This window comes from Eurosta solidaginis, chromosome 1 (genome assembly GCF_040869045.1).
Source record: "Eurosta solidaginis isolate ZX-2024a chromosome 1, ASM4086904v1, whole genome shotgun sequence".
NCBI classification, from domain to species: Eukaryota; Metazoa; Arthropoda; class Insecta; order Diptera; family Tephritidae; genus Eurosta; species Eurosta solidaginis.
The window spans coordinates 351,177,278-351,202,197 of NC_090319.1; the positions used below are offsets into that span (position 1 = coordinate 351,177,278).

Here is a 24,920-nt window from a genome sequence, read left to right on the forward strand (position 1 = left end):
GTTTTATAATATGTAGTGATAGTGATACATGCAAAAATACCAAAAAATAAAACTTTTTTGAAGAATTTTAAGGAAATGTTTAATATTTTTAACGAAAGATTATTTTTCAATAGATGTATGCATTTATGTTGCATTAACAATTAACTATTTATGTTACATAAATATGTATGTACATACCTATGTCAAGCTGATACGATATGAAAATACATACATATGTACATTCATACATGCCTATAAACCTACGCCCGAAGTTAAATAACGCAGCGAATGCTATATATGTACGTATGTATGTGTCGCATCAAGCCTCACTCAAAAGCAATTAGCGCGGACAGTTCACAACGAACAAACACACATACGCATTTTTTGATAAAAATGTTACTTTTGTTTAAACAATTTGGCTGATATAAGAAAGGAATCAAGTATTTTTTTTTGATGCAGATCGAAGGTAAATATTTCAAAGTTTTAATGAAAAGTCGAATTTTTGAAATCCATCCATCCGTTTATGAGTTATAATTTTATGATTTTTTGCTACATTTTGGCAATTTGCCACGCCCCTATAATATATATCTTCAAGTTATATTAACTGTACCATCTCACGTAGCTAAGCTTTCAAATGCAAAAAGCGTTTTAAAATCGGAGTATTCTGTGTGAAGTTATGTTCATACATGGCATTTAGCGACTTTATTTTATAAGATTTATAGATATATATATATATTTTCTTTCAAAGTGATTAATTGTAAAGAATTGTGAAAAAAAAAATAATTGAAATAAAAGAATAATCTTTTTATTTTAACGCAACAAATCGTACTTATTCTATTTCTGATCGTGCATTTATTTACTTAAACCCGTGTCCCCTTTGTTTCTTATAAATACAGTGCCTAGTGCAGTGAATTTATAGATACATTTATTAAATTTTTTGATAAAACGTTAGTTTAACACACGCAGAAAGAAACTTATTAACGTAGAAATATTTTTTCTTAAACACCATCTTAGTTTTAGATGAAGCTGCATGCTTGGAACAAATGAAGACTTCCGGCAGACTGCGTAAGTTTAATATCGCGGCTACATGAAATTTAAAAAAATCATATTTACCAAGTAAGAAGCCAAAACAATATAAACACATAATAAGCATATTGTGATGAAATGACAAAATATTGAATAGATAATAAAAAGTAATAATATTTTAATCGGAATATACTAATAAATTCATTCTGAGAAAATATGAAAGTCTATAAAAAGGTTAAGTTATGGATTTACATATAATTGGTTGACACCCCTTGTTCATTTGTTCATATTTACATTAATATTAGAATCTTTTTTTTTTAATTATTCAATTCGTTCTTGTATTAAGTAAACATGCATATATATGTACATTAGGGCGGTCCTTATTTTTCGACTTAAAAAAAATCATTCTCCCTCGGCGTATTGACGTTGGTACGTTATTATTGATGATTTGAAAATGAAATATAATGTAAAAAAATGTTAGTGAAATACATACATCATTCCCTGAGCTGTTTAACTTTTTTATTTTTTTGTCCATGCATTGAGGTTGAGGCCAACCTAGTATAATACATAGTGAGTGCTTAGTGCTTCTAACGAAACCAAACCTTATTTGAAATTTTAACACATAAGTATCAAGTTTTTATTTTCACCATGTCTAGATTATACATGATTTTTTTGGCCATACACTGTTAAAAGTATGAGTCTAAATCTGAAACTTTTTTGTACTACATATATGACAGACCCATTTTTATTTTAAACATAGATTATACCGGTCTTTGTGAACATGAGTGGCCAGAGATGAGTTTCAATTTAAGAAAGAGAAGTTTATATTCGCATTTAAAAATTACGTGCTTCGAATAACAATAGTGTGCTCTAGCCATTGAGCTATCAAATCTTGAAGCACCTTCAGTAAATGAAATCTTTTATTTTAAATTTTTTAGCCAAAAGTTTGAATTAAAACCGAATACAATGAAAAACATAGTAGTAGAAGTTCTTCAATAAAGCTCCTTGATATTTTAAACTGCATATGTGGATGTTGGAAATATTTTTATTTAACGTCCATGCTCAACACAACTTAATTGAATTGATAGCCGCTCTAAACAAGAACAGAGCATAGAGTAGAGCCGTAGCATAAACAAGTGATATCATTTCTTATGCTTTACTACGTTCTACGTCGTGTCTTAGACAGGAGAAAATAGCAAAATAAAAACTCCAACCAAAATGCTCTGTATTACAATACCGAACAGAGAAAATATCAGTACATTTTTTGAGTTTCCGTTCCGCAACAAACATTATTTCGTTTGGAGTTTTTATTATGCTATTTGCTCCGTTCTGAAAGACGTGGTAGCTCGCAGCAGAGCGTAAGAAATACTATCACTTTTTTATGCCACAGCTCTGCTCCATGCTCTCTCTGTTCAGAGCCCGAGCAATAGCATAGCAAAAAAAAAAAAAAAAGACTCCGGAGTAATATATCATTTTCAGTCTGCATATAAAAGATTATCTTAGCTATTTTGGACAAAAAAAATCGTGAAAAGTTACTAGAAAAGGTAAAATAGTAAATAGCACCGCAAAAGGACCATGCCCATACATCACACTGACCAAATCATATTCAATCCTTGGTAGCGCCCCATAAATATTCTTCAAAAAAATTTTGAAAATTCTCAAACAGTTTCTCAGCGTGGAGAACCAATTGAGTTAGTGTCTTGCCGAAAAATCAAATTTAAAAAAATCGGGCCCGTATAAGGACCACTCTAATGTATATAGATATGTCGATATGTATAATACTAAGAAAGCATGACTGCATGTGCTTATGATATGCAAATCGAATATTCATATTCAATTCCTATACAAAATCTATGCAAATACGCATCGAAATTCTCATTGAAAATGTTACATACGCATGTTTAACATAAAACCTACATTTGGGCATGCACACTTCATATACATATGTATATTAAGCTGGGTCGATTTATTAACCTATATGGCGCTATCTATTTTTCGATAGGTTTTGGGCTCAGGACAAAAAAGTTCCACTAAGCATACCCAAAAAAATAATTTTCGAGCCTGCAAAATTTGAGTTTTTTGACTTTTTTTCTTTGATTTTTAAGGTTTCTTTTATGACCTGCTTAAAAAAATTTCATTTGATTTTAAAATTTTCATGTATACCCTGTCCGACTCAAAATTGTTCGCTAAAAACTTTGGCGGAAACAGTTTTTTGAAAAAAAAAAAAAATATTTTTTGGGTTTTGAGGAGTTTTTTGGTGAAAAAATTTATTTTTTCGCCATTTTTTTTTAAGGGTTTCTTCAGAAACGTGCAAAAGTGTTGCCGATGAAAATGAATTTGTCTCATAGTTCCTATCCCACTTAAAATTATGCGATAAAACGTTGGCAATAACAGTTTTTCAAAAAAAAAAAAAAAAATTGTTTTCTTTGGTTTTTGGGACTTGTTTTGGTCGAAATCGATTTTTTTCATTTTCAAGGCTCCAAATCATTTTTTATGTATATGTGTCTCTTAGACCCACTAATAAGTATACCAAAATGATTAGGAGATGAGCTGAGTTGATTTAGCCATGCCCGTCTGTCCGGCCGTCCTTATTTCTTTCCGTCTGTCCGTTTGTTTGAACGCAAACTAGTCCTTCAAATTTTGAGGTATCTTGATGAAATTTGGTAAGCGGGCATATATTGAGGGGGGATTTGACATTTGTCGGAATCGACCGGATCGGACCACTATATCATATACCTCCCATACAACCGATTGTTCAATAAGAGCGTTTTCGCCATTTCTGCGTCATTTTAACAGCTAGCAACATCAAATTTTACCACAAGCTTACGTATTGGGCATAGATAGTTGTCTGAAAAAATCGGCTAAATCGGACTAAAAATCGATTTCGACAAAAATGACAGTCGGTTATATGGGATATATATTATAAATATGTTCGATCTTGACGATAAGCTTGTGGTAAAATTTGATGTTGCTAGCTGTTAAAATGAGGCAGAAATGGGGTAGAAATGGCGAAAACCCTCTTATTGAACAATCGGTTGTATGGGAGGTATATGCTTTAGTGGCCCGATCCGGAAAAATGTCAAATCCCCCATCAAAGTATGCCTGCTTTCCAAATTTCATCAAGATATCTCAAAAATTGAGGGACTAGTTTGCGTTCAAACAAACTGACAGGCGGACAGACGGACGAACGGACGGACAGACGGACATGGCTAAATCAACTCAGCTCGTCCCCTGATCATTTTGGTATACTTATTAGTGGGTCTAAGAGACACATATACATAAAAAATGATTTGGAGCCTTGAAAATGAAAAAAATCAATTTCGACCAAAACAAGTCCCAAAAACCAAAAAAGAAAAATTTTTTTTTAAAACTGTTAACGACAGCGATTTGCTCGAATAATTTTAAGTGGGACAGGAACTATGAGACAAATTCGCTTTCATCGGCAACACTTTTGCACGTTTCTGAAGAAACCCTTAAAAAAAACGGCGAAAAAATTAATTTTTTCAAAAAAACACTCCTCAAAACTCAAAAAATATTTTGTTTTCAAAAAACTGTTATCGCAAAATTTGTTAGCGGACAATTTTGAGTCGAACAGGGTATACATGAAAATTTTAAAAACAAATGAAAATTTTTTAAGTAGTTCATGAAGAAAACCTTAAAAATCAAAGAAAAAAAAGTCAAAAAACTCAAATTTTGCAGGCTCGAAAATTATTTTTTTGGGTATGCTTAGTGGAACTTTTTTTCTTGAGGCCAAAACCTATCGAAAAATCGATGGCGCGATATGGGTTAACTTTCGTCCATGCAAATCAACCCAGCTTAATATACATATATTGGTGCTAGGCATTTGTTTTTTATTGTAATGTATTGTATTGTATTGTATTGTATTGTATTGTATTGTATTGTATTGTATTGTATTGTATTGTATTTATTGAATCACATTAGTACATTAAGATAATGAAATCTTTGAAGAGTACAACAACCACGTATTACAATTCAATTATAAATTTGTATATGAAACAAAATATGCTTAAATGTTAATTTAAGTTACAGATCAAAAAATATAAAAAACGAGTATAAGAAAGTAGTATAGAAGAATTACAGAGAAGTAATTTGAAATTATTTTAGATAGCTAATTTAAGTTTCAAGATTAGAAAAGTAGCTCTAAAGAATACATCTATACTTGTTTTGGTCTGGAGAGTTTCTCACAGAAGCAGCGATTGAATTCCAGACGCGTGGTGTTGACAAAAAACAGCCTAGTCGAAGGTGCATAATTAAAATTGTACGTATGTATATGAAAATATAATTTCTTTTATAATGTTAAAAGCAGGTATTGAAATTTTTGCCATTTGATTCGAATTAGGTGGCTATATTTGTGGTTGGTTTATGGTTTTAATCGACACGCTTGATTTTAACGAACTTATGCTATAGAATATTTGGACACAAGCTGCAACATACGTATGTATAGTACACAATACGCTCTACATATTAGGGTGGATAAAAAAAAATAATGAAATAAATATTAATGGAAATGATTCAGGAAGGCTCTACTTACATACATCGTCGCACTCTTGGTTGAACAATGAATGTGCATTTTTTCGATTTTAATCTAAAGGGTTTACTGTTGGCTTAAGGTGAGAAATTGCTATGTGACAAACAAAAACTTCCAAGATTTAAATTTTGAAAGAAAGTAAAGGAAATAAACTCAATATAAGAATTGCTTACTTTGCCAACAGCCACCACATTATGTAACTGTTCTGCTGGGGTCATGTAATATCTACTTGTTTACTTCCAGCCGGGTCGGGTCTTCATTGCGAATTTAAGTAAGATAGAGTTTAAACCTGATAAAATTGAGCAGGATGAAGAACTGAGTTGATTGAGCCATGTCCGCCTGTCTGCTTTTATGTAAATTAGTCCCTCAATTTTTGATCGGACCATTATAGTATATATCCCCCCTACAGCCGATTTTTCAGAAAAGGGGATTTTTGTCATATCTTCCTCAATTTATCAGATTGAAGCTTCAAGCTTCACCATATGCTTCGTATATAGCAAATATTGTTGTCTGAAAAATTCGAAGGGATCGGTCGTATATATAGCATATTTCCCTACAACCGATTGTTCAGATAAGAAACTTTTCGTAATTTCTGCCCCAATTTAATAGCTGGAAACTTCAAATTTCACCAAATGCTTACGTATATAGCATAAATTTTTGTCTGAAAAAATCATAGATATCGGTGATATATATGTATATTATTTGTGAAGGCAGTGATTTTTTCAATTTTATAGTGAAATTATGAATACACAACGGTTTCGTTATCTATCCTCTGACGTACGGATAGGCAGCGTACATACACTCAGAGAAAAAATCGTTCTAAAACGAACGAAACAAGTTCAAAATTAAGAACATTCGTTGACAAAAGTCTGGTTTGTACGTTTTTTCTTAACTCGTGACCAATGGGCTTGTTTTAAGAACACTTTTTCCAAGCACAACATTTGTATATTATGACCACTTTGGTATTGATGTGTAAACCTTCAGTGCTCATTTCATGCACTACTTCGGCTTGATTTAAGAATTTTCGTTCTCACGCTTCGAGAACGATTTGTGGTTGATTTAATATTTTTCGGTCTCAATTCAAGAACGGTTTTTTCTTGATATTTGGAGGAGGGATGGGGGGATGGAGTGGGAAGGTGATTTTTGCAATTAGTACCCGTTTATTTATTTATTTTTATTAATAATAATTTTTTTGTAATTAATAAAAAATATTAATAACAAAAAAGCTATTATTAAAGACCAGAAGATGAAAAAAACGCATAATATGCATTTTTTCATGTCTTTCTCTTATTGAGAAATTGTTATTTTTATTTATGCAATCTGAATATACACTTAAAACATTTCATAACAAGTTTGAAAATAAGTTGTACATATATAAGTGGAACTGAACGAAAAATACGAGTTAAAAAAATAGAATATAAAAAAATTGTTTTAAAAAACTTCAGAGTTTGACGGTGATCGAGCTCGCGGAACACGATCGCAACCGCAACATCGTAGCCGCTGTTCCACTACAACTGCTTGGTAGGTGATGCCAAATGTTGTGTTTAACATTTTAATGCACACGAATTATACCGTTTCTTTTTTCTTAAACTTAATTTAAGAACATTTTTCTTAATTTAAGAACATTGTTCTCCTTAATAGAACATTTGTTCATATTTTAAGTTGTTTTGAGAACAGGTTGTTCGTTTTTAAAGAACAAAAAAGTAAGAACATGAAAGGTTTGAAATGAGCCCGGTGTTGCTGGATTTTAGAACGTCGTTTTCCCTAAGTGTAGGTAGATTTTATACATTTAGGCGGCCATAGTAGAATTTCTGGAAGTTGCCACAATTACAAAAAAAGCACCCCCACAGCTTAAGAATAGACAGAGGAACAATAATTCTACCCCTTGCCATTCATCGCATATCTGGCGTTAGGTGTCAAGTAATCGGAATTTAGCTATTTCTGAAACGCGTGTTATGGTTTTTTTAACCAATGTGAAATTGCATGTTTTAACGTGAATATTTTAAGTTTTAAAACAATTAAATTGAGTAATTGTGATGGGTTCTGATATTACAGGTAAATACTAACATTATTAATGGTGTTTGTGATTTTTAAAAGTTATAAATTGATAAAGAACCTATTTTATTTAGGATGTTAAAAAAAATTTCTTTTTTTTTGATCTTTGGTGCTCAAAACCAGTTTTGTTATGTTTCCAAGTCCGTCCAATTGTAAATTAGTTTTGAATATGGTACTTGGCACAATTAGCTTGCCAACCGCATTAAATTTAGCTGCAGATACTTGTAGATAGGGGGTTAGATAGAGGGTTTGATACACCCTCGTTGCCGTACAACATGAAAAATAGCCTCACTGCGCAGAAAATTTTTAGTGTTACACAGTGTAATATCTATTTTTTTAATATAACCGATTAATAATACAAATTATTATAATTTTTCATAAAACCTATTAAAAATTTATCCTAGATAAAGACAGAACTAAGTTATTACACTTCTTGGTGTACAACAAGAAAAATAGCCTCACTGCGCAGAAAATTTTTAGTGTTACACAGTGTAATATCTATTTTTTTAATATAACCGATTAATAATACAAATTATTATAATTTTTAATTTATTAAACTGTTTTAAGAAGATATAGGCAATAAAATATTTTTGACCGCCTAAAACTTGAAAATATACCTATGTGCAGCGCCAGCTAAACATCATGAGGACATCTTTTAGTAATAAAATTGAGTGAGAAGTTTTATGCAAAGCTTTGCTAAAGTCTGTTTAAATGACATCGACTTGCAAGTTAATAACATCCGTATACATTCAATTTCGTCCAACTTGTACATACGATATTAGCTTAAACGGTGGAAAATGCGCATTTGGATAATTTCAGATTCTCAATATTTTCACAATTTTTACAGATAACATCCTCAAATTTCATCAAATATTTACGTAGACGTCATATATCTCATGGAGACCACAAGAAACGTGAAACTTTGTATCCTCACACAAAGTACCGATTTTTTATTTATAGAAAATGTCGCTTGAGTACGTACATCTATTCTCTAAATATCAAATATGTTATACAGCCAATACGTTTATTACGACTGAGATATGATTACTGCTCAGCTTCATTCGTGAAAGGTATAAATTCAAGCCATTGGTACAGCCGAAGACAGTAGCGTTCTTAGTTGTTTTAATTAATTTCATTAAAATCATTCTCCTGCCTTTTAAAATTTAGCAAAAATGTGTGCTAAATATTTGATGTATTAGTCACAAATACAAAGTGATTTCTCTTGAGTCGAATCAAAGAGAAATAGTTCATGCCATTGCAAGCCTGAGTATTTATCCTTCCAAACCTTTCACAAAAGATGGCATAATGCACTTTGATGTGGTTTGTGGTACTCATTCACATTTATATGAAAGTAATTTTTGTTGCTGCGTGTTACATGCAATGTAAGTTATATGTAAATGGCACCACTGAGCTTTATTATTACATAATAAGATAATTAATTCATGTAAATGCAATGTGTTAGAATTGGCACATGCAAATTGACATTCATTTTGCATATCCTTGTTGATGTTCTAAAAATGTATGTGTTTGTGTGGGTAATTATGTTTGTTTGTGTTAACGCCTTTGCGTGTTGGTTATGCGTGCTTACTTACTTTTTGTAATGAAATTTGGGTTTAGTTTTAAACAGGTAAAAAAAATAAACATAAATAAAACCAATTGAACACACACACGAAATGTTCAAACACACATTCATATTTACACATGCAATTATATAAACGGCTATACATATATATGGACATGCATCTGAACTTTGTCCACATTCTCACATGATTTTGTTTACTTTCTCCTATAATCTAGGTTATTCGCCCCCCTGGTTGGCAGTGCTGTAACGGGCATGTGTTATGTAACAATTGCCGCAGCCGTTCAGTCAAATGTCCGGTGTGTCGTGTGCCGTTGGGTCCCAGAGGTCGCTGTTTACTAGCAGATAAATTATTCAACGTGTTGGCTGAGAGTTTTCCCTGTGATGGCGGTAAGGAAACCACAAAAACAAGCTAAATATATCCGTAACACTTGGTTTTAGTAGTTTTTATTCTTTCTTGTTTGTGTTTTAATTTCCGTTTTCTGCACTTTTTTGTAAAAATAGAAAAAAAAAAACAATTGTTAGTTCGTGTGTTTTTGCCACCCTTTCTCTATATATTGCACACAGCGTTGCCGTCTCAAATTTTCTAAGTTACCCATAAGCCCATAATTTAATAAAATATATTTGTGCATAGTGGTCCCCAAAATAAAGTCGACTCTGAATTTCTGGCATCGCTTCAATATTTTTCTTATCGAACACCTCTCAATTTAACAATGCAAATTATTTTATAATATGTAGAAATTCACGATTAACATAACAGGAAATCAGGAACAACAGCGTAGTTTATAGGCTCCTCAGGGAATTTAAAACCCAGTTCAACTTGATCTAAACAATATTTGACGGGTGCATAAAACTGAATCATGTACCAAACTCTTGGACACGTACTCGTATCGTTTTCTTACCAAAGGTCATATGTATCCCAAAGACTACAGAACAATTAACTTAACATCATTTCTACTTTCATTTCTGAAATGTTAACAGATGTGTATATGGGGTATTCCATCCCATTTCGACCAATTTTGAACCCGACCCCTTTAGAATTGGCTGAATGTTTTTCTTCTTTTTCTAGCTTACGAAAGACGTTTTTCAGAATTTTTTCAAATTTTTTCATCCAACTAAAAAAAGTTATGATTTAAAAAAAAACACCGTTTTTGTTTTCAAAATGCTATAAATTTTTCAAAAATTTACCGTTTGGGATCTTTTTTTTTAAAAATTTGTTTTTAAATGTACTTTTCGGAAAAAAGTTCAATCAATCCTGCAATCATCCCCATTAATCCCGGAGTGGGCCGATTTTTTTTTATATATTTTTTTATTTAATTGAAAAAAATTTCTTTTCAAAAATAAAAATTTTTTTTATCAATTTTATTTATATAACAAAAAAATATAAGAAAATGATTTTTAAGTATTCTTTTCTTTATATATTATGGTAATCTACTATTAAAATGACTCGCTTAAGAAAAGAATACTCAAAAATCATTTTCTTACATTTTTTTGTTATATAAATAAAATTGATAAAAAAAAAATTTAATTTTTGAAAAATTTTTTTTTTTTCAATTAAATAAAAAAAATATAAAAAAAAATCGGCCCACTCCGGGATTAGTGGGGATGATTGCAGAATTGATTGAAGTTTTTTACGAGAAAAAAAAAATAGCGACATTCGAAAAATCTCGAAAAACTGAAAAATTAAAAAAAAAACTTTAAAAATTTTTTGTATTTTTTCCCAAAAGTACATTTAAAAACACATTTTTTTAAAAAAAGATCCCAAACGGTCAATTTTTGAAAAAGTTATAGCATTTTGAAAACAAAAACGGTTTTTTTTTTTTTAAATTCATAACTTTTTTTGAGTTGTATGAAAAAATTTGAAAAAATTCTGAAAAACGTCTTTCGTAAGCTAGAAAAACAAAAAAAAAAAAACTTTCATCCAATTTTAAAGGGGTTGGGTTCAACATTGGGATGGAATACCCCATATATAGTACACCATGATACATGTTATAATACAAACAACTATTCTTCAAAACACAAGATGCGTAGACCATGGCAAGGCGATATACACGGCAATGCATAGAGTGATTTTAAGCATAGAAGAAGCCTTGGAATAAAGAGTACTCCTTAGAATTCTTCGAAGACATTGCCGGGGCTTTCAGCCCCGAACACCCAAACAGCCGATCGGTGATGGTCTCAAGAGAATTTAAGTACATACAGCTCATCGTCTACATGGTTGATTGCAAGAAAATAACTTCGCTATGGAGACTGTAAAATCGGTGGACAGGGGCACGCCGCAGGAGGGACGGGGGAGTTGGGGCGAGGGGGGTGGGATATTGTTACCTCTCCTGTTGACACTGGTTGTTAACAAACTGCTCAGATGTATAAATGTGGAACCCTTCAAACTAACGACGTACGCAGGTGGCGTCATATTTGCAATAAGCTCAAATTGTCTTCTAAAACTAGCTGTTTGACTGATCGGGCTATTCGGGTGGCATGAGTACATACCATTACCTATGTCGGTATAGGTTAAAGGTCACGAAATTGTCTAATTTTATGCTAAGAGGTGTGAGCCTGCAGGTGACCCCTTGATCATAATATCTATGACTAATTATAGACTGTAAGTTGACGTGGAAGCTCAACATGGAGGAGAAAGTGAAGAAGGCCTCGACGACACTTTATGCCTTGTCTTTTTCGTTGGATATTAATAGCGATTGTAAAGCCAGTTCTATACTATGGAGTCCTTGTTTGGTGGAAAAAACATACGAAAAAAAATAACGCACGTCGTTATCAAACATTTAGCGGACAGATTACCCAGTTTCCTACCCACGCTTCGACGTGTCTCTTCGAGTCGCAAAAGAAGTGGCTGCGTCACCAAGAGTGCTAAACGAGGCCGTTTGCTAATATACCGATGTTTTTTCCAAAATAATAACAGGAGCAGAAGAGGCTATTTGCGTGCTTACCGATGTTTGCAAAAAATGGGAGGAGTAGGCTCTGCAGTATACTGTAATAATGCGGAAAGTGTGTAAGGGCAAGCAATTCACAACAACGAAAATGGAAGCCTGAATTTATTAATATTTTTTTAGTGTTAAAGCAACACGATTCAATGTGAAATTTAGTCATGTTAATTAAGCATTATACTATGAAAATTTATTAATTTTTTACTAACATAAATTTTTCGTAATAACTAACTTTTTTCCATATCGTAACGTCATATTTTATAATCTTTTCATGAAAAAAATCCTAAATACGCTTACAAAATAGTTGTTCTTTGTACATATGTGAAAAACTACATTATTTAAATTTACGCTGACACTGGCGAAAAAACGTTTCATAACGACCAAGCAGCTTAAAATGATGTAGTAGGTAACGACAAAGTAATTTACACACAAAAGTCCTTTGAAATGTATGGACTTCAGTTTATTCCCATTAATGACCTCTCCAGCGCCCAATTACAATAATCCAGCTGAGTGGTGTTATGTGGTGATAACTTTGTGAAAATCATTAGAAGTGCTTATTAATTTCCGTTTAGTCGCCGTTGCTACTGTCATCCAAGTTTTCAGTCATGCTAGCACCGTTGCCATCAAAGTCGCGTAGATTTTATCCACTTACCTATCTACTTCTGATACTTATTTCCTTATTATTATTTTTTTTTTTCATTTTCTTTGCAGGTGTCATAAGTCTTATTTTCCGAGTTTTATTATATTTTCTCTTTTCTTATAAATTTGTTCGTATTTGAACTTGTTGGAATTTTCTCAAGTCGTCTCGTATAACATTAAAATTAAGTTGATGTTTGCAGACACTAATGATGTTAAACAGATATCTGTGATAGAGCTCGAAGTATGAAAAAATATAACAGAAAGGAAGGAAAAAATATTTGAACACCTCGTTTGTATAAATAAATCAAAACGCAACGGATAATATGTGCTTAAAACATGCATAATGTCTATGGATTTTGTTTAGGAAATTTTAGCAATAGCTTTTGTGTAAAGGCGAACATAGGCGAAAACATTGCGGTCGCGATTTAGATCGGTCGCATTCGAAACTCTATCGACGATTTGCATTTAGATGCTAAGCAGCTATAGCTTAGGTCATCTTTATTTTATGTGGTATCACGACGGACCTTCATGCTTTCCAAGGGAGTTTCCCCTACTAGGGCAGGTACCACCTATTGTGAACAGCTTAAAAAAAAATGTAAAAAAGTTCAAAAGTGGAACGCAGTTACCGAATTAAGACTATCAATTTATTTAAGTTCATTTATACGGGAATTTTTGCAAAAGCAGTTAAAGGTATAGAAATTACTCTCTACTCGTAAAGCTTTAATTCCAATAAGCTGTACACAATGGCTATTGGTTAAATTTCATATTCGGTCAAACTTATGTCACATTCCATTTGTACAGAACAAGTGTTTCTCTTTTTTATTTTGCATTGCTTCGGTGCTATGAAGGATTTTTGAAATTTCCAGTTTATAGCTCAGTGGTTAGTCATTTGAAAATTCATTCTTAATTCCTCCTAATCTTCAATGCGAATTTTCTTAATACCTTGATCCATGCGTCCCCTAGCTTAGCTTTTTGTGATCGGTAGGCACTCTCGTTGGTCTCTAAATTATCTTTAAAATCGCAAATTTTTAGCTAGGCGGAAGGTTACTTAAAAATATACCGCAAAATTCAAAATCTCGCTAGAATTTTCTAATTATATCGACCCCTATTCCACCCTGGTCTTCTGAACTATGTTGTTATCGGAGTGCAAACAATTTGTTATCTAAAAGTTATTGGTTTCTTACCGGAGTGTTACCAATTTTTATCATCGTGTATCATCTTCATGAAGCTATGCAGTCTCTTTTCCGTTGGAGTAGGCAATAAAGTATTCTCTTCGGAGTAAGCGGTCGCTTCAGCCTTCAAATCAGACCTTTGAAGTAATGTGGTCTTCTTCAATGGAAAGTTGACATATAGTTTATTCCTGGGCCGTCTACATGGTTAAACTGCATCACTACTCATTCTCTTCTATGCACAAATATTTCAAAGACTCTTTTCTGCCGAAGGTCAAAGAAAAGGTTGATCATATCCCAAATTTTGAATGGAGTTTTAAATGCTGTTTGAAAAAAAAAGCATATGCCTTGCGAGTAAGTGTGTTAAGTACTTGTGAGTAATCATTACTTGACCATCAGATCATTTTTTTCACAACGAATGGATATTGCGCTTTATACATAGATGGCGTCGAAGTAGTTATTCACAGCGAACGGACATTTTAGATCATGATGTGTTGGAAAGGTTTATCACACACCCTTAATTGTGAAGCAAGTTTCGTTTTATTATTATTCCTGGTGCTCAGAACGGGTTGTTCACATCCCCCCCATACTTGTTTTAAAATTGTGGAATAGTATCATGTATCTTCTGAGACCTAGCATCAGAACATATTATTACGAAATACTTGTGCATAGAATAGAATAGTAAGGGAATCCAAGGTGAAGTTGCCTTACAACCGGATGCCAATGTCCTTAAAATGGTGGGAGCTTGATACACTCCATATCATACCAAGGTAAGAACTTGTGATTGAAACATCCGATTGCAAGCTAAGTTAGTGCCAATGATTCGGCTAAGAAGTGTTAAGGAAGGCAACATGGAGCCGGTAGTTGGGCCACTGATCATGCAATTATATGCATGTCTGACACCGTGGGATTGAGTCATCCACTGACATGTACTCACGTTTAGCATATATCGTAATCGCTGTTCCAACGTAGTGAGTACAAGAGCCTTGTCTTACATTGATTTCCTAGTTGAGTTCCTGAAATAATATACATTTCTCTATACAGAAAAAGGCTGGGAAAATCTATTTGTTTTGCAAAATAAAAATGAAGCACGCAGGATTAAATTACGATATAAGAGAGTGTGCGCGAGTAACGTTTTCTTTTTCTTAAACTTCTATGGAATTTGACTATAAACCGCTGGATGGGTTATGTATGTGTTTTCTTTTATCGTTGCCTCTAATAAAGGCATATAATATAAAGTACACCAAGTAGTGTACTCTAAACTTTTTTATGAATAGCACTAACGATACCAAGGGATGCTTGCAACTATAAACAGTTAAAGTAAACAATGACGGCGAAAGTATATTGTTGTAATCTTTAAAAATATCCATTACAACAAAAATGAAACAAGCAACAATAAGGAACATAAAAAGAGCTTGATTAATAGACTATAGTGACGTGGTTTAAAATTAAACTTGGATTCAAGTAAAGGGTTGCACTAAAGTGTGGGTGAGAGTGTTGCCAATACTTTTTTTTTTGTGGGAACACTTTGCGTATAAATAAAGTGACAGTGCCAAAATACATACTGGAAATATGAATGCCCATAAGTATTCCTACTATTTTCTATTGGGATCTCTAATTCAACTTTTGACAATTGCAACATTGCAACAGTAGAGTTGTAATATAAAGCGCTAACATCTTACTATTTGTCTTGACAGTTACTTTATGATAAAGTGATCCATGCACTATATGATAAAGTGGCTACCGATTTCGTTGTCGGCTACAGATGTCTGGATATACGGACGAAAATGGTAGCCACGATTATTTTGTTCAGTACAGCTTATCCTATTCAAAAGCTCATTGACACATATTTTCTTGCAATAAATTTCATTGAAATAGGAAAAATTCGTACTAAGAATTGAAGAAATTGCTGAGTTACAGTGTTGTCATAATTGTTACTTCCGTACCAAATCTGGTACTGTGAAAAGGCTTTAGTACGTAAGGACGTTGTTTCTGTTTGTGTCCAACATGTACTTGCACAAAAGGGTATTATAGCTTTAACTGGAAGCCAGTAGTACGTAATGAAATAAAGTAATCGACATAGACTTCCATTTTTCAAAATTATCTGCATCGAACAAAATTTTAATTAAGCCATGTCTGTTCGTCCGTTAACTCGATAGCCTGAGTAAAAATTAAGATATTTTTACGAAATTTAATACACTGGTTTATCTGATCCAAGAATAGATTTCTATTGAATGTGGGCGAAATTTCATAATTACCATTATAAAAGCCCGATAAATTGACACGTTGTTTGAACTTATGATAAGAAATTCGGTGTGGTAGGCGAAGCACGCTACCATCACACCACGGTGGCCACCAATAGTTAGAAATAGTTTCACAAATAAATAGTATTTTTTGTGAAATATATAGTTTTAGTGTTATATTTTAATCATTAAAGGGGAGAAGTGATGGGGAAACATATTGAGTAAAAAGTGCTAAGTCAGGAGAAAAAATTTGTTTTGAGTGAGGAAATTATGCTAAGTCGTAAAATAGCTGCTGGGTTAGCATACATGAATTTTATTTATCTTTTTCAAAGCTTCTACACTCAAAAGAAATGCAACTAAGGTATCCTCATTCACAGTTTTGAAAAAAAAGGTTATTTCAAAAATTATTCAGTTTTTTTCATCTCCTGTAAAATTCGTAAAAAGTGACTTAGCACATTTTCACATTAAGCTCACGATATGTTAGTGGAAAGAACGAAAATTTAAGAAATTTAATGAATGTTTATGGTGAACACACAAAAGTTTTAATACCAAAGTCAAACAAAAAGCGGCAGCTTTTTAAGAGATTTTGTAAGACATTTTTTTCTATGACAGCAGTGCTTGCGGCAGGCGATATTGGCATGGGTGTGTCTAGTTTATTTCATCTTCATAATGTTCTTGAAATTCCATCTTAAATATATCCTTAATGTATATGCATACATACATATGTATGTGGGGAGTTCACGTTGGTTATATAATGTTCGGTTTCGCCCGAACTTAGACTTCCTTCTTTGTTAATGAGAGTTTTTATTTTTTTTTACTTTAACTTCAACTGAATTCTACATCTCCATGATTTCGTGCCATACAAGAAACTGATTATATCAAATACGAGCCGAACCCGTGCGAATTTTGCGCAAGAAATATAAAAGTCTCATATCAAATATCAACAGAAATCAGCTGTTCTATCAATCAGTCATCTATCAATGCGCTTGCACTGCGATCTGGCGAATGTCCGCAACTGCCGGTAATGCAGTGTTAATTCTAATCAAATATTCACAATAGTGCCATAGTACAAATAGATTTCTTTGTATGCTCATAACCATGATAAAAATATGAGAAGGTAAAACAATTTACTCTCCTTGGCGGCCATAATGATTTTCTGATTTTTAAAAAAGTTTTAAAATCACTCTCTAAAACTTTGTGGAAATGCCAAACCAAAGAATACAAACCGAGGTTTTGAAATATTTTACTTTTTTCAAATGTCAAATAAAAAAAATTAAAAAAAAAAACAAAATCCAAAATTTGTTATGAATTTTTCACGATACGGCTTCAACATTTTTTTTAATTTGGAGGATTTAACCGCGAATTTTAACATGCCATCAACAACAGATATGTTGCAGGTCTTTGAAGCAGACCGATTCACCTAATCCAGTTAAGGGATGTTAGTGTTTGTTTCTTCTGCGATTGCTTTGAATAAACCCACAGAATCTGTGTGGATTCTTTTGAAGGCCAGCCAGTTTTCTCTGGAGCTTACGCCAGATCTCCCCATAGGGCTTAATAGACATAGCCTTATGTGTATTGGAGGCGCAACTACAACAAGCAGATATGTTCTGAGATTCTTCGATGGTCAAACGTCTTAAGAAGACATCCCGTTTAAGTACTAGGACTTGAGAGAATTTTGTTGCATCTCTGTGCCTTGTAGTCCATTTTGGATGCATTTGTGTTGAAGCTCCTTCTCTTGCTATTCTTCCAAAGCGTGGCAAATATTTCATACAATTCAGGACTATAGTTCTATTATAATTATAAAACTATTATATAAAAAAAAAACCTAAACCAATTCAAAATTCATCGTTCAACGTCAAAACCTCGACTATTAAAACATTTCACTTAAAAATGTCATTAGTAAATAATGGAGATGCCATAACGAAATGTACGCATTGGGCATGTTAACTAATTCAGATAAAGGTCTATAATAGGAGTCTATTGCTAATACGCGTCCAAAAATATCGAGAGAGGTGACCTCGGCAACAATGATCCGAAGGCGGAAAGACAAATTGTATCTCTGTCCGGAGATATTTGCAGTTGAAGCTGGCAATTTTCATGTGGTTGTTGTAATGTTTTTGTGCACTGAAAAAGATTTTGTGTACAAAGGGATTTTGCACGCATTTAATTTTGATCCCACCTCATTGGTGGACCGGCCAGGGTAATTTTTTATAAGCTCGGCTGAAGGCCGCTAACGCAACCCGGGGTAATTTTTCGGTTTTTCGTCAATATCTTTTGAACGGGCTAACATTTTTATTTCCGCCTTCGAGTTATTGTTATCGAGGTCAATACGCGTCTTTTGACACTTCTCTCGATATTTTTGGGCGCGTATTAAAAGTCGACCATCTTTGGGCAGGGAAAGTTTATCTACTTCACCACAACTCGAGATGTCATCTGAGGTACCAGGTTCTAGCAAAAAGAGGCCCACCAAGCTACTTTAACCACAGAACACAAAATCAAAGAGGACCCATCGTGATCGACGGCAGGCATATCAGCAGTGCGGACGTACACATTCTTGTAGGTCCAACAATCGACAATGACCTCGTTTTCCACGTAACATACAGTTGATGATTTCTCCACTTGGATCTCACATCTACTCTGCCAAAAGGAATTTTCGACCTCATGTTGTTGTCGTTGTAGCGATAAGGATAGTCCCCGTAGGCCTTGGGGAGTGTTATGGATGTTGATGGTCCTTTGCCGCATGCAATTCGGTATGTTCCGGTACCAAGCTCGACCATCTCGGCAACGATTTGCTATGTCCACATGCAACCTTATTAGTTAGTTAGGAGTTCGGGGCGCCAGAGCATCGGCTGTTAATGAAACAGGATTCGCCACGCATACGTGAGGTTGACAATTGGGTTTGGAGAAGCTATATATTGCGCTGGCAACCTGAAAGCGTTGCGCTACACAACCCCTTAAATCTGGTACTTTAGTCGCCTCTTACGACAGGAATACCTACCGCGGGTATATTCTGACGCCCTAACCCGCTGGGTGTACTCATGTAGTGGTAGCACAATTCTCACTCATTACGATTTGTAACTGATTTTTCCCTGTTTTTGTATTTATCTCCTTTAAGGTTTTCATTCGCGTCAGTCATCGAAATGAATGACTGAGCGGCTTTCTTTGTGACCTGACCGCTAATTTTGCATTATTTATTACATATTAATTCTGACGGATTAAAGATCTCAACAGAAATGCGTTCAGAAGTTGGCATGTGTCATAGAACGAACTCTGTTTGAAGAACTTTTAGTAGTGAGCTCTGGTGGCAGTACCTCCAAGCAAGCACCCACATTATTATGGTTCCGAAAAGATGGTAAAATGAACATGAAAAGATTCGAGTTTATTTTGAAACTCATCATGTACCTTTAATGTTGCTTGTTACCAAAACGTATCGGATCTACATATACCGGTAAAGGACCATCAACATCGAGAACCCTCGGCAAAACCTGCGGGAAATACCTTTACCGCTACAACAACACCAAAATCCGCGAGTATAATCCGGCAAAGGACTATCAACACCCAACATTCCCCCGAAGCATCTGGTGAGTGTCTTTGTCGTTAAAGCAACAACGTGCGCTATATAATGAAGACGTTATGCTCGTTAGAACATACACACGACGATGTCCCGAACGGGACATGTACACGATTTATTCGGCTCCGGAACCCTTCTTATAGTTCGCCGCAGCGTCGAATTCAATGTTAGGTGGCCAAAAACGGATCTTCTCACAGCTCAAACACCTCAGGTTTAAGGGATCAAGACCAGAACCTCAATTAATATCCACCAAATTAGTATACCTGCTGCCTTGTCCGTCCTACTGTTATGTGTTGAATATCTTTTCCCATCATGTAATATATTAAAAACTACCTTAGTTAATACTCCAGAAGAGGAGTAGACTCTTAGTTCATGTCCAAAAATGTCAAGAAAGTGTTCAAAAGACACCTATGTACCAATAATCTGAGCAATGACCCCGGTCCGCTCCAAAACCGGGGGTAAGATCCAGGCCTCCGTTTCGCAGAACACTTGTGCATAAAATTTTAAACGTTTTTTTCTTTGCAAATACCTTTTATTAGTGAAATCTTTCAGGTTATTGATACCGAAGTAAAAACATGTCTTTTGACACCTCTGCTGGCATTTTTTGTCGTTTATTAGCATTCGATCCCTTTTCTAGAATATTACCAGCAAAATTGATGCGTTCAAAAGAAATTTATAAGCTGCAAATGTTTCAAAATTAAAAAAAAAAAACAATCCTCATTTCATAATTTTTATGATTAAATTGCGCAAAAATCAATTTAAATACACTCCTTTCTGTATTTTATCATTATTGAAAAAGAAGGAATTAAGTACCATTTCAAAAAGGGGCCTTCTTTTATGCCCCCATTCTCTTGTACTTCCAAAATAAAACCTGGGGCTCACTAGAGCTAAGGGCATTCGATATGACAGCTGCCAAATCCTCCGCCACCTTCTATCATTACATTATGCCTCTAGTAATTGAATCATGCGAAAACATAATCAAAATAAAAAAATAAATGTGAGAAACGTGAGACTTTTTAAATTTTTTTAAACGTCATTTGTCTCTCACCGGTTTTACCTGGTAATATTTTTATCATGCTCACAACCATTTATTTTTTTCGCTAATAGCACGAATACCCATCTTTAAAACTAAAACTTTATTTATAGAAACAGAAAAACAGTAATTAGAAATAATATATAACTAAGATTACCAACAGTTTTTTTTTTGTCTCCCACTCGGTTATAGCAGAGCAGTTTCGATTATCATTTAATATTTTAAGATAGTAGGAAAATCTGTTCAGCGTCACAAAATTTTTAATTTTATTTGGAAATGAGAGTTGAGTGCACTGTGCCCACCTCTGCAACTAAACTTTATTTAAAATATTTCTTACACTTTGTAAAAATGTAACAAGAGGTTTCTCGCTTGTTCAGAAACTGTGAATGATAATGCGTCGAGTGGAGCGTAGGGTTATCGCAAACTTTTTTTCGCTTGAGAAGCGCACATTAGAAGTTTTGTAAAATAAGAAATAATAAATATATATATGTACATATATAATTTTTATTTATATGATTAATAAATTTGGTGTTTTTATTGTGTAAAATGCACTAAACGATGTTACTACTATAATCGTTTTGTTTCGTTTTGTTAGTATATATTACAACAAAAATAATTTTTGTATACACTTTTTCTTTGTAGGATTCCATTACGTTACTTTAACTTATATTTGAAACAATGAACTTAATTTTTGTTATTTTTATTTATTAGAATAGTACACATTTCCTCTCTGGATGCATTCTACTGCCCAGCTTGCATTTCATTTCACGTGCAAATTCTCCACTGTGAGCTAATGCATCATTTACGCGTAGTGGTTCTGGTAACTCATCAAATTTCTCTATCGAATCATGATAATCTGCACACCACAGCTGTGCAAAACCAATATAGAATAAATGTTGTGGTGTATGATAAAGTAATGGTAATGTTTCTTTGCTAAGCAAATCTTCACGATCAGCCACATTTTCCCACCACTGCTGATAGGCACGTTGAGCAATCGCTAATGAGCCGCTATCTAAAATGCTTTCTTGTTCTGCTTGTGCGCTAAAAAGATTATGATCGCGATAGTTGAACTTGCTATAATGATTTTTAACAAAACACTTTGCACGTTCGTCATATGCCTCTGTCGAGGATGCATCCCACCAAGAACGCTGATAGCCATTTTGATCATAACGACGTCCAGACGCATCGAATGCGCGTAACATTTCATGTGCTAATAGAAATCCGTGTGTAGCATAGCGCAAAGCATGTGGATATTCCGCATCCCAAAAGAAACGCGATTGTAAAAATGTAACTGGTATTTCGATGTTATTACTAATGTGATTATAGCGTGGTAGACGAACTTCTGATTGTGTGGGTTGTGGTTTTGAAAATAGCGCTTGAAGTTTATGTTTACTTTGCCATTCGAGTATGTTGATCAAGTTTTTGTAATATTGACCTGGATATATATCTATATCACTGAGTTGATCTGCAAGCTCAACATCGTCATATGCAATGAGTTTAAGACGTATTTTCTCTAATTTTTGAATGCCATGTTGACGTGTTTTCTCCGAAATCCATGCGAGTTGTTCCGATGTAAGTTCATCATGGAATGAACGTTTTATATCTGCCCATGTAGATTGTAGCTCATTAACCATTATAACGCTGTTGAAATTGCGATTGAACATACTTTGCAATTGCGCTGGAAAGTATGATATTATTTTACGTACGCACCACATATCGTTATCAGCGTGATTGATCTCACCAGCAAAATCGAGATGTTCAAGCACACGCCACATTGTATAATTTGCGATGTGTAATTTGGGTGTGTCTCGCACCACTTCAACTAAATTTGGCATATATTCATCGGGGGTTTCGTATACTTTTGAATAAATTGTCTGATTAAGCACAATTGTTAAATAACGGTTTAGGTCAACATAATTGCCATAAGCTGACTTAAGTTCGCTGACAAAACGTTGTCGTGTCATTTGTGGCATTGTTAATTTCTGATATTCTGGCAAACCTTTAGCCAAATTCTTTTCGATATCGAGCACTTGCTTAGCTACTTCTGTGGACCACTTTTCACCCATATTCGGAAAATATTTGTACAATTTTTCTTCTATATTTTCTCTGTATTCATCACGTTCATCATCATAACGATCTTCCAAATAATGTTCCTTTGTGCCTAAAGGTAATTTCGGTGCTCCCACTTTTAATCGATTCATGTCCGCCTCTTCGTAATCTTCAACAACTTCTAAGCCAATTAAAATGTCTACACCCAAACGACGTCGCAGTTCAGCAACAACCTTCAACCAATCATATTCATACTCATACCAACTGTGTGACGTAATAATCGGCCAACCGCCTCGAAAATCTACCACATGCCAGATTGGTTCAAAACCAATTTTTTGTATATCGGCATCATTACGACAGGATTCAAAAAAATATGTAAGTTTACGATCGGCGGAGTTATCCATTTCACGTCCACTTTGCAGCATATCACCACACTTGCGCACATATAGATCCTCCAATTGATCGAGATATGCAGTCTTTGGCTTTTTCAATGATGTTCTTTGCAATTTTTGCCATCTACCGCATGCAAATTGATAAAAATCGTCACAGCAGTCCGTCTCAGGGTCCATATAGGCGCGCATTTGTGCAGCTTTCGCCATACGCAAAATGCCGCTGCTGTAATTTTGCGCAAGTGGACTTTGCCGCGTTGCAGTGAAAGTTAACAGTAATGCACATGCTGCCAATAGCGCTTGAAAATGTGAGCGAGTACCCATTTTTTTCAAGCTAGTACTATCAATTTTTGTGTATAAATTGCTTTTTTTTTTTTTTAAATGTGCGAAGTGAAGTATGCAAATAATTTCGTTATCGTTTGTAAATATCTGTGAACCGTACGCGCCGTTTGTCTATCGTTGACTGATCCAGACTATCACAATCATCTTTGAAGCCTCCTAAGACAACATCAATTAGCTCATCACATACATACTTACAGCGGTATAGCTTGTGCACTCTTTTTGAAGTGAAAACTTTTAGCCTCTCGCTGGGGGTAAATAACACAAGCAACAAAATTTTAACAACTGTTTCTTGCCCAAACTATTCTAGTATATTCTGATTGATGTACCACACCGAAGGTCCTGGGTTCAAGTATCGAGCAAGGCACATAAAATATTTGGAAAAAAGTTTTTTCAAGTAGAAATACAGTTTTTAGAAGTGGGGTCGCCGCTCGGCAGTGATTTGGCAAGCACTCCGAATGGATTTCTGCCTTGAAAAGCCTTTCATCTGCCTTGCAGATGCTGATTGGAATTGGCGTAAAAAATGTTGGTCCCGTCCCGCCAATTTGTGGAAAGAGTTAAAAGCAACGCGATGCAAATCGGAAGAAAAGCTCACCCTAACGTTTTCAGGGGGTATATGGCGCCTTGTATTTGTTTTTTTTTATCCTTCTGTTTCGCCTTCTTAATTTATATTTTCTTCTCCCTCACTCTCTGAAACACTACGTTCCCCAAACAAATCACAGCATAAATGATATTTGCCAATAAACCGGTATCTGGTCCAATTTCCGGAAAAAAAGTATAGATAGATATATATAGTATTGCTGTTATCTTCAGAAAACTTTTTGTATGCATTCTTAATCATTTATGTTGCCTTCACTTGGCAACTCACATATGTAAATGTATGTCCAACTGATATGAAATGAAAATTCATATACACATTCATACATACATTTATATATATATACTCCTGGATTTAAATAACGCTATCAAATGCTATGTATAAATATATAATGTAATGTATATATCTCAGTTAAAGCAAGTTTGCTCGCAAACATCACAGCGAACAAAAAAAGACACTGGATTTTTTGGAAAAATTGTTACTTTTGTTTAAACAATTTTGCTCATATAAGAAAGAAATGAAGATTTTTTTTGATGCAGAACGGAGGTAAATATTTTTAATAATTAACTTATATTAAAACTGATCCACTCGTTTATGAGTTATAAGCTGTGTAAACAAAAATTTTATAATTTTTTACTACATTTTGGCAACTTGACACGCCCCTACAATATATACATACCTTAAATTTGCCAAACCGATTTAAAATATACCTGCAATTTATACTGAAAATGTCCATCTCACATAGCTAAGCTTTCAAATG

General features: G+C 34.0%; 2 protein-coding genes across 4 annotated transcripts in view; one reads left to right on the plus strand and one right to left on the minus strand.

Annotated features, from left to right (window-relative positions):
* The window catches only part of LOC137238065 (uncharacterized), a 115,211-nt gene that overhangs the window by 84,562 nt on the left and 5,729 nt on the right, over positions 1–24,920 (plus strand). For all 3 annotated transcript variants that reach the window (XM_067762640.1, XM_067762638.1, XM_067762639.1), the window contains exon 4: positions 9,407–9,578. In XM_067762640.1, coding sequence (XP_067618741.1) covers positions 9,407–9,578 — 172 coding nt within the window. The remainder of the gene's footprint in view (positions 1–9,406; positions 9,579–24,920) is intronic.
* Nepl15 (Neprilysin-like 15) lies at positions 21,270–23,679 on the minus strand. The gene has a single exon (XM_067762637.1). It carries the CDS (start codon positions 23,545–23,547, stop codon positions 21,493–21,495), a length of 2,055 nt encoding a protein of 684 aa, XP_067618738.1. The 5' UTR covers positions 23,548–23,679; the 3' UTR covers positions 21,270–21,492.

Bases quoted from the DNA above. Each gene is read 5' to 3' on its own strand.
- Nepl15 (XM_067762637.1), bottom strand. From the start codon at position 23,547: ATGGGTACTCGCTCACATTTTCAAGCGCTATTGGCAGCATGTGCATTA.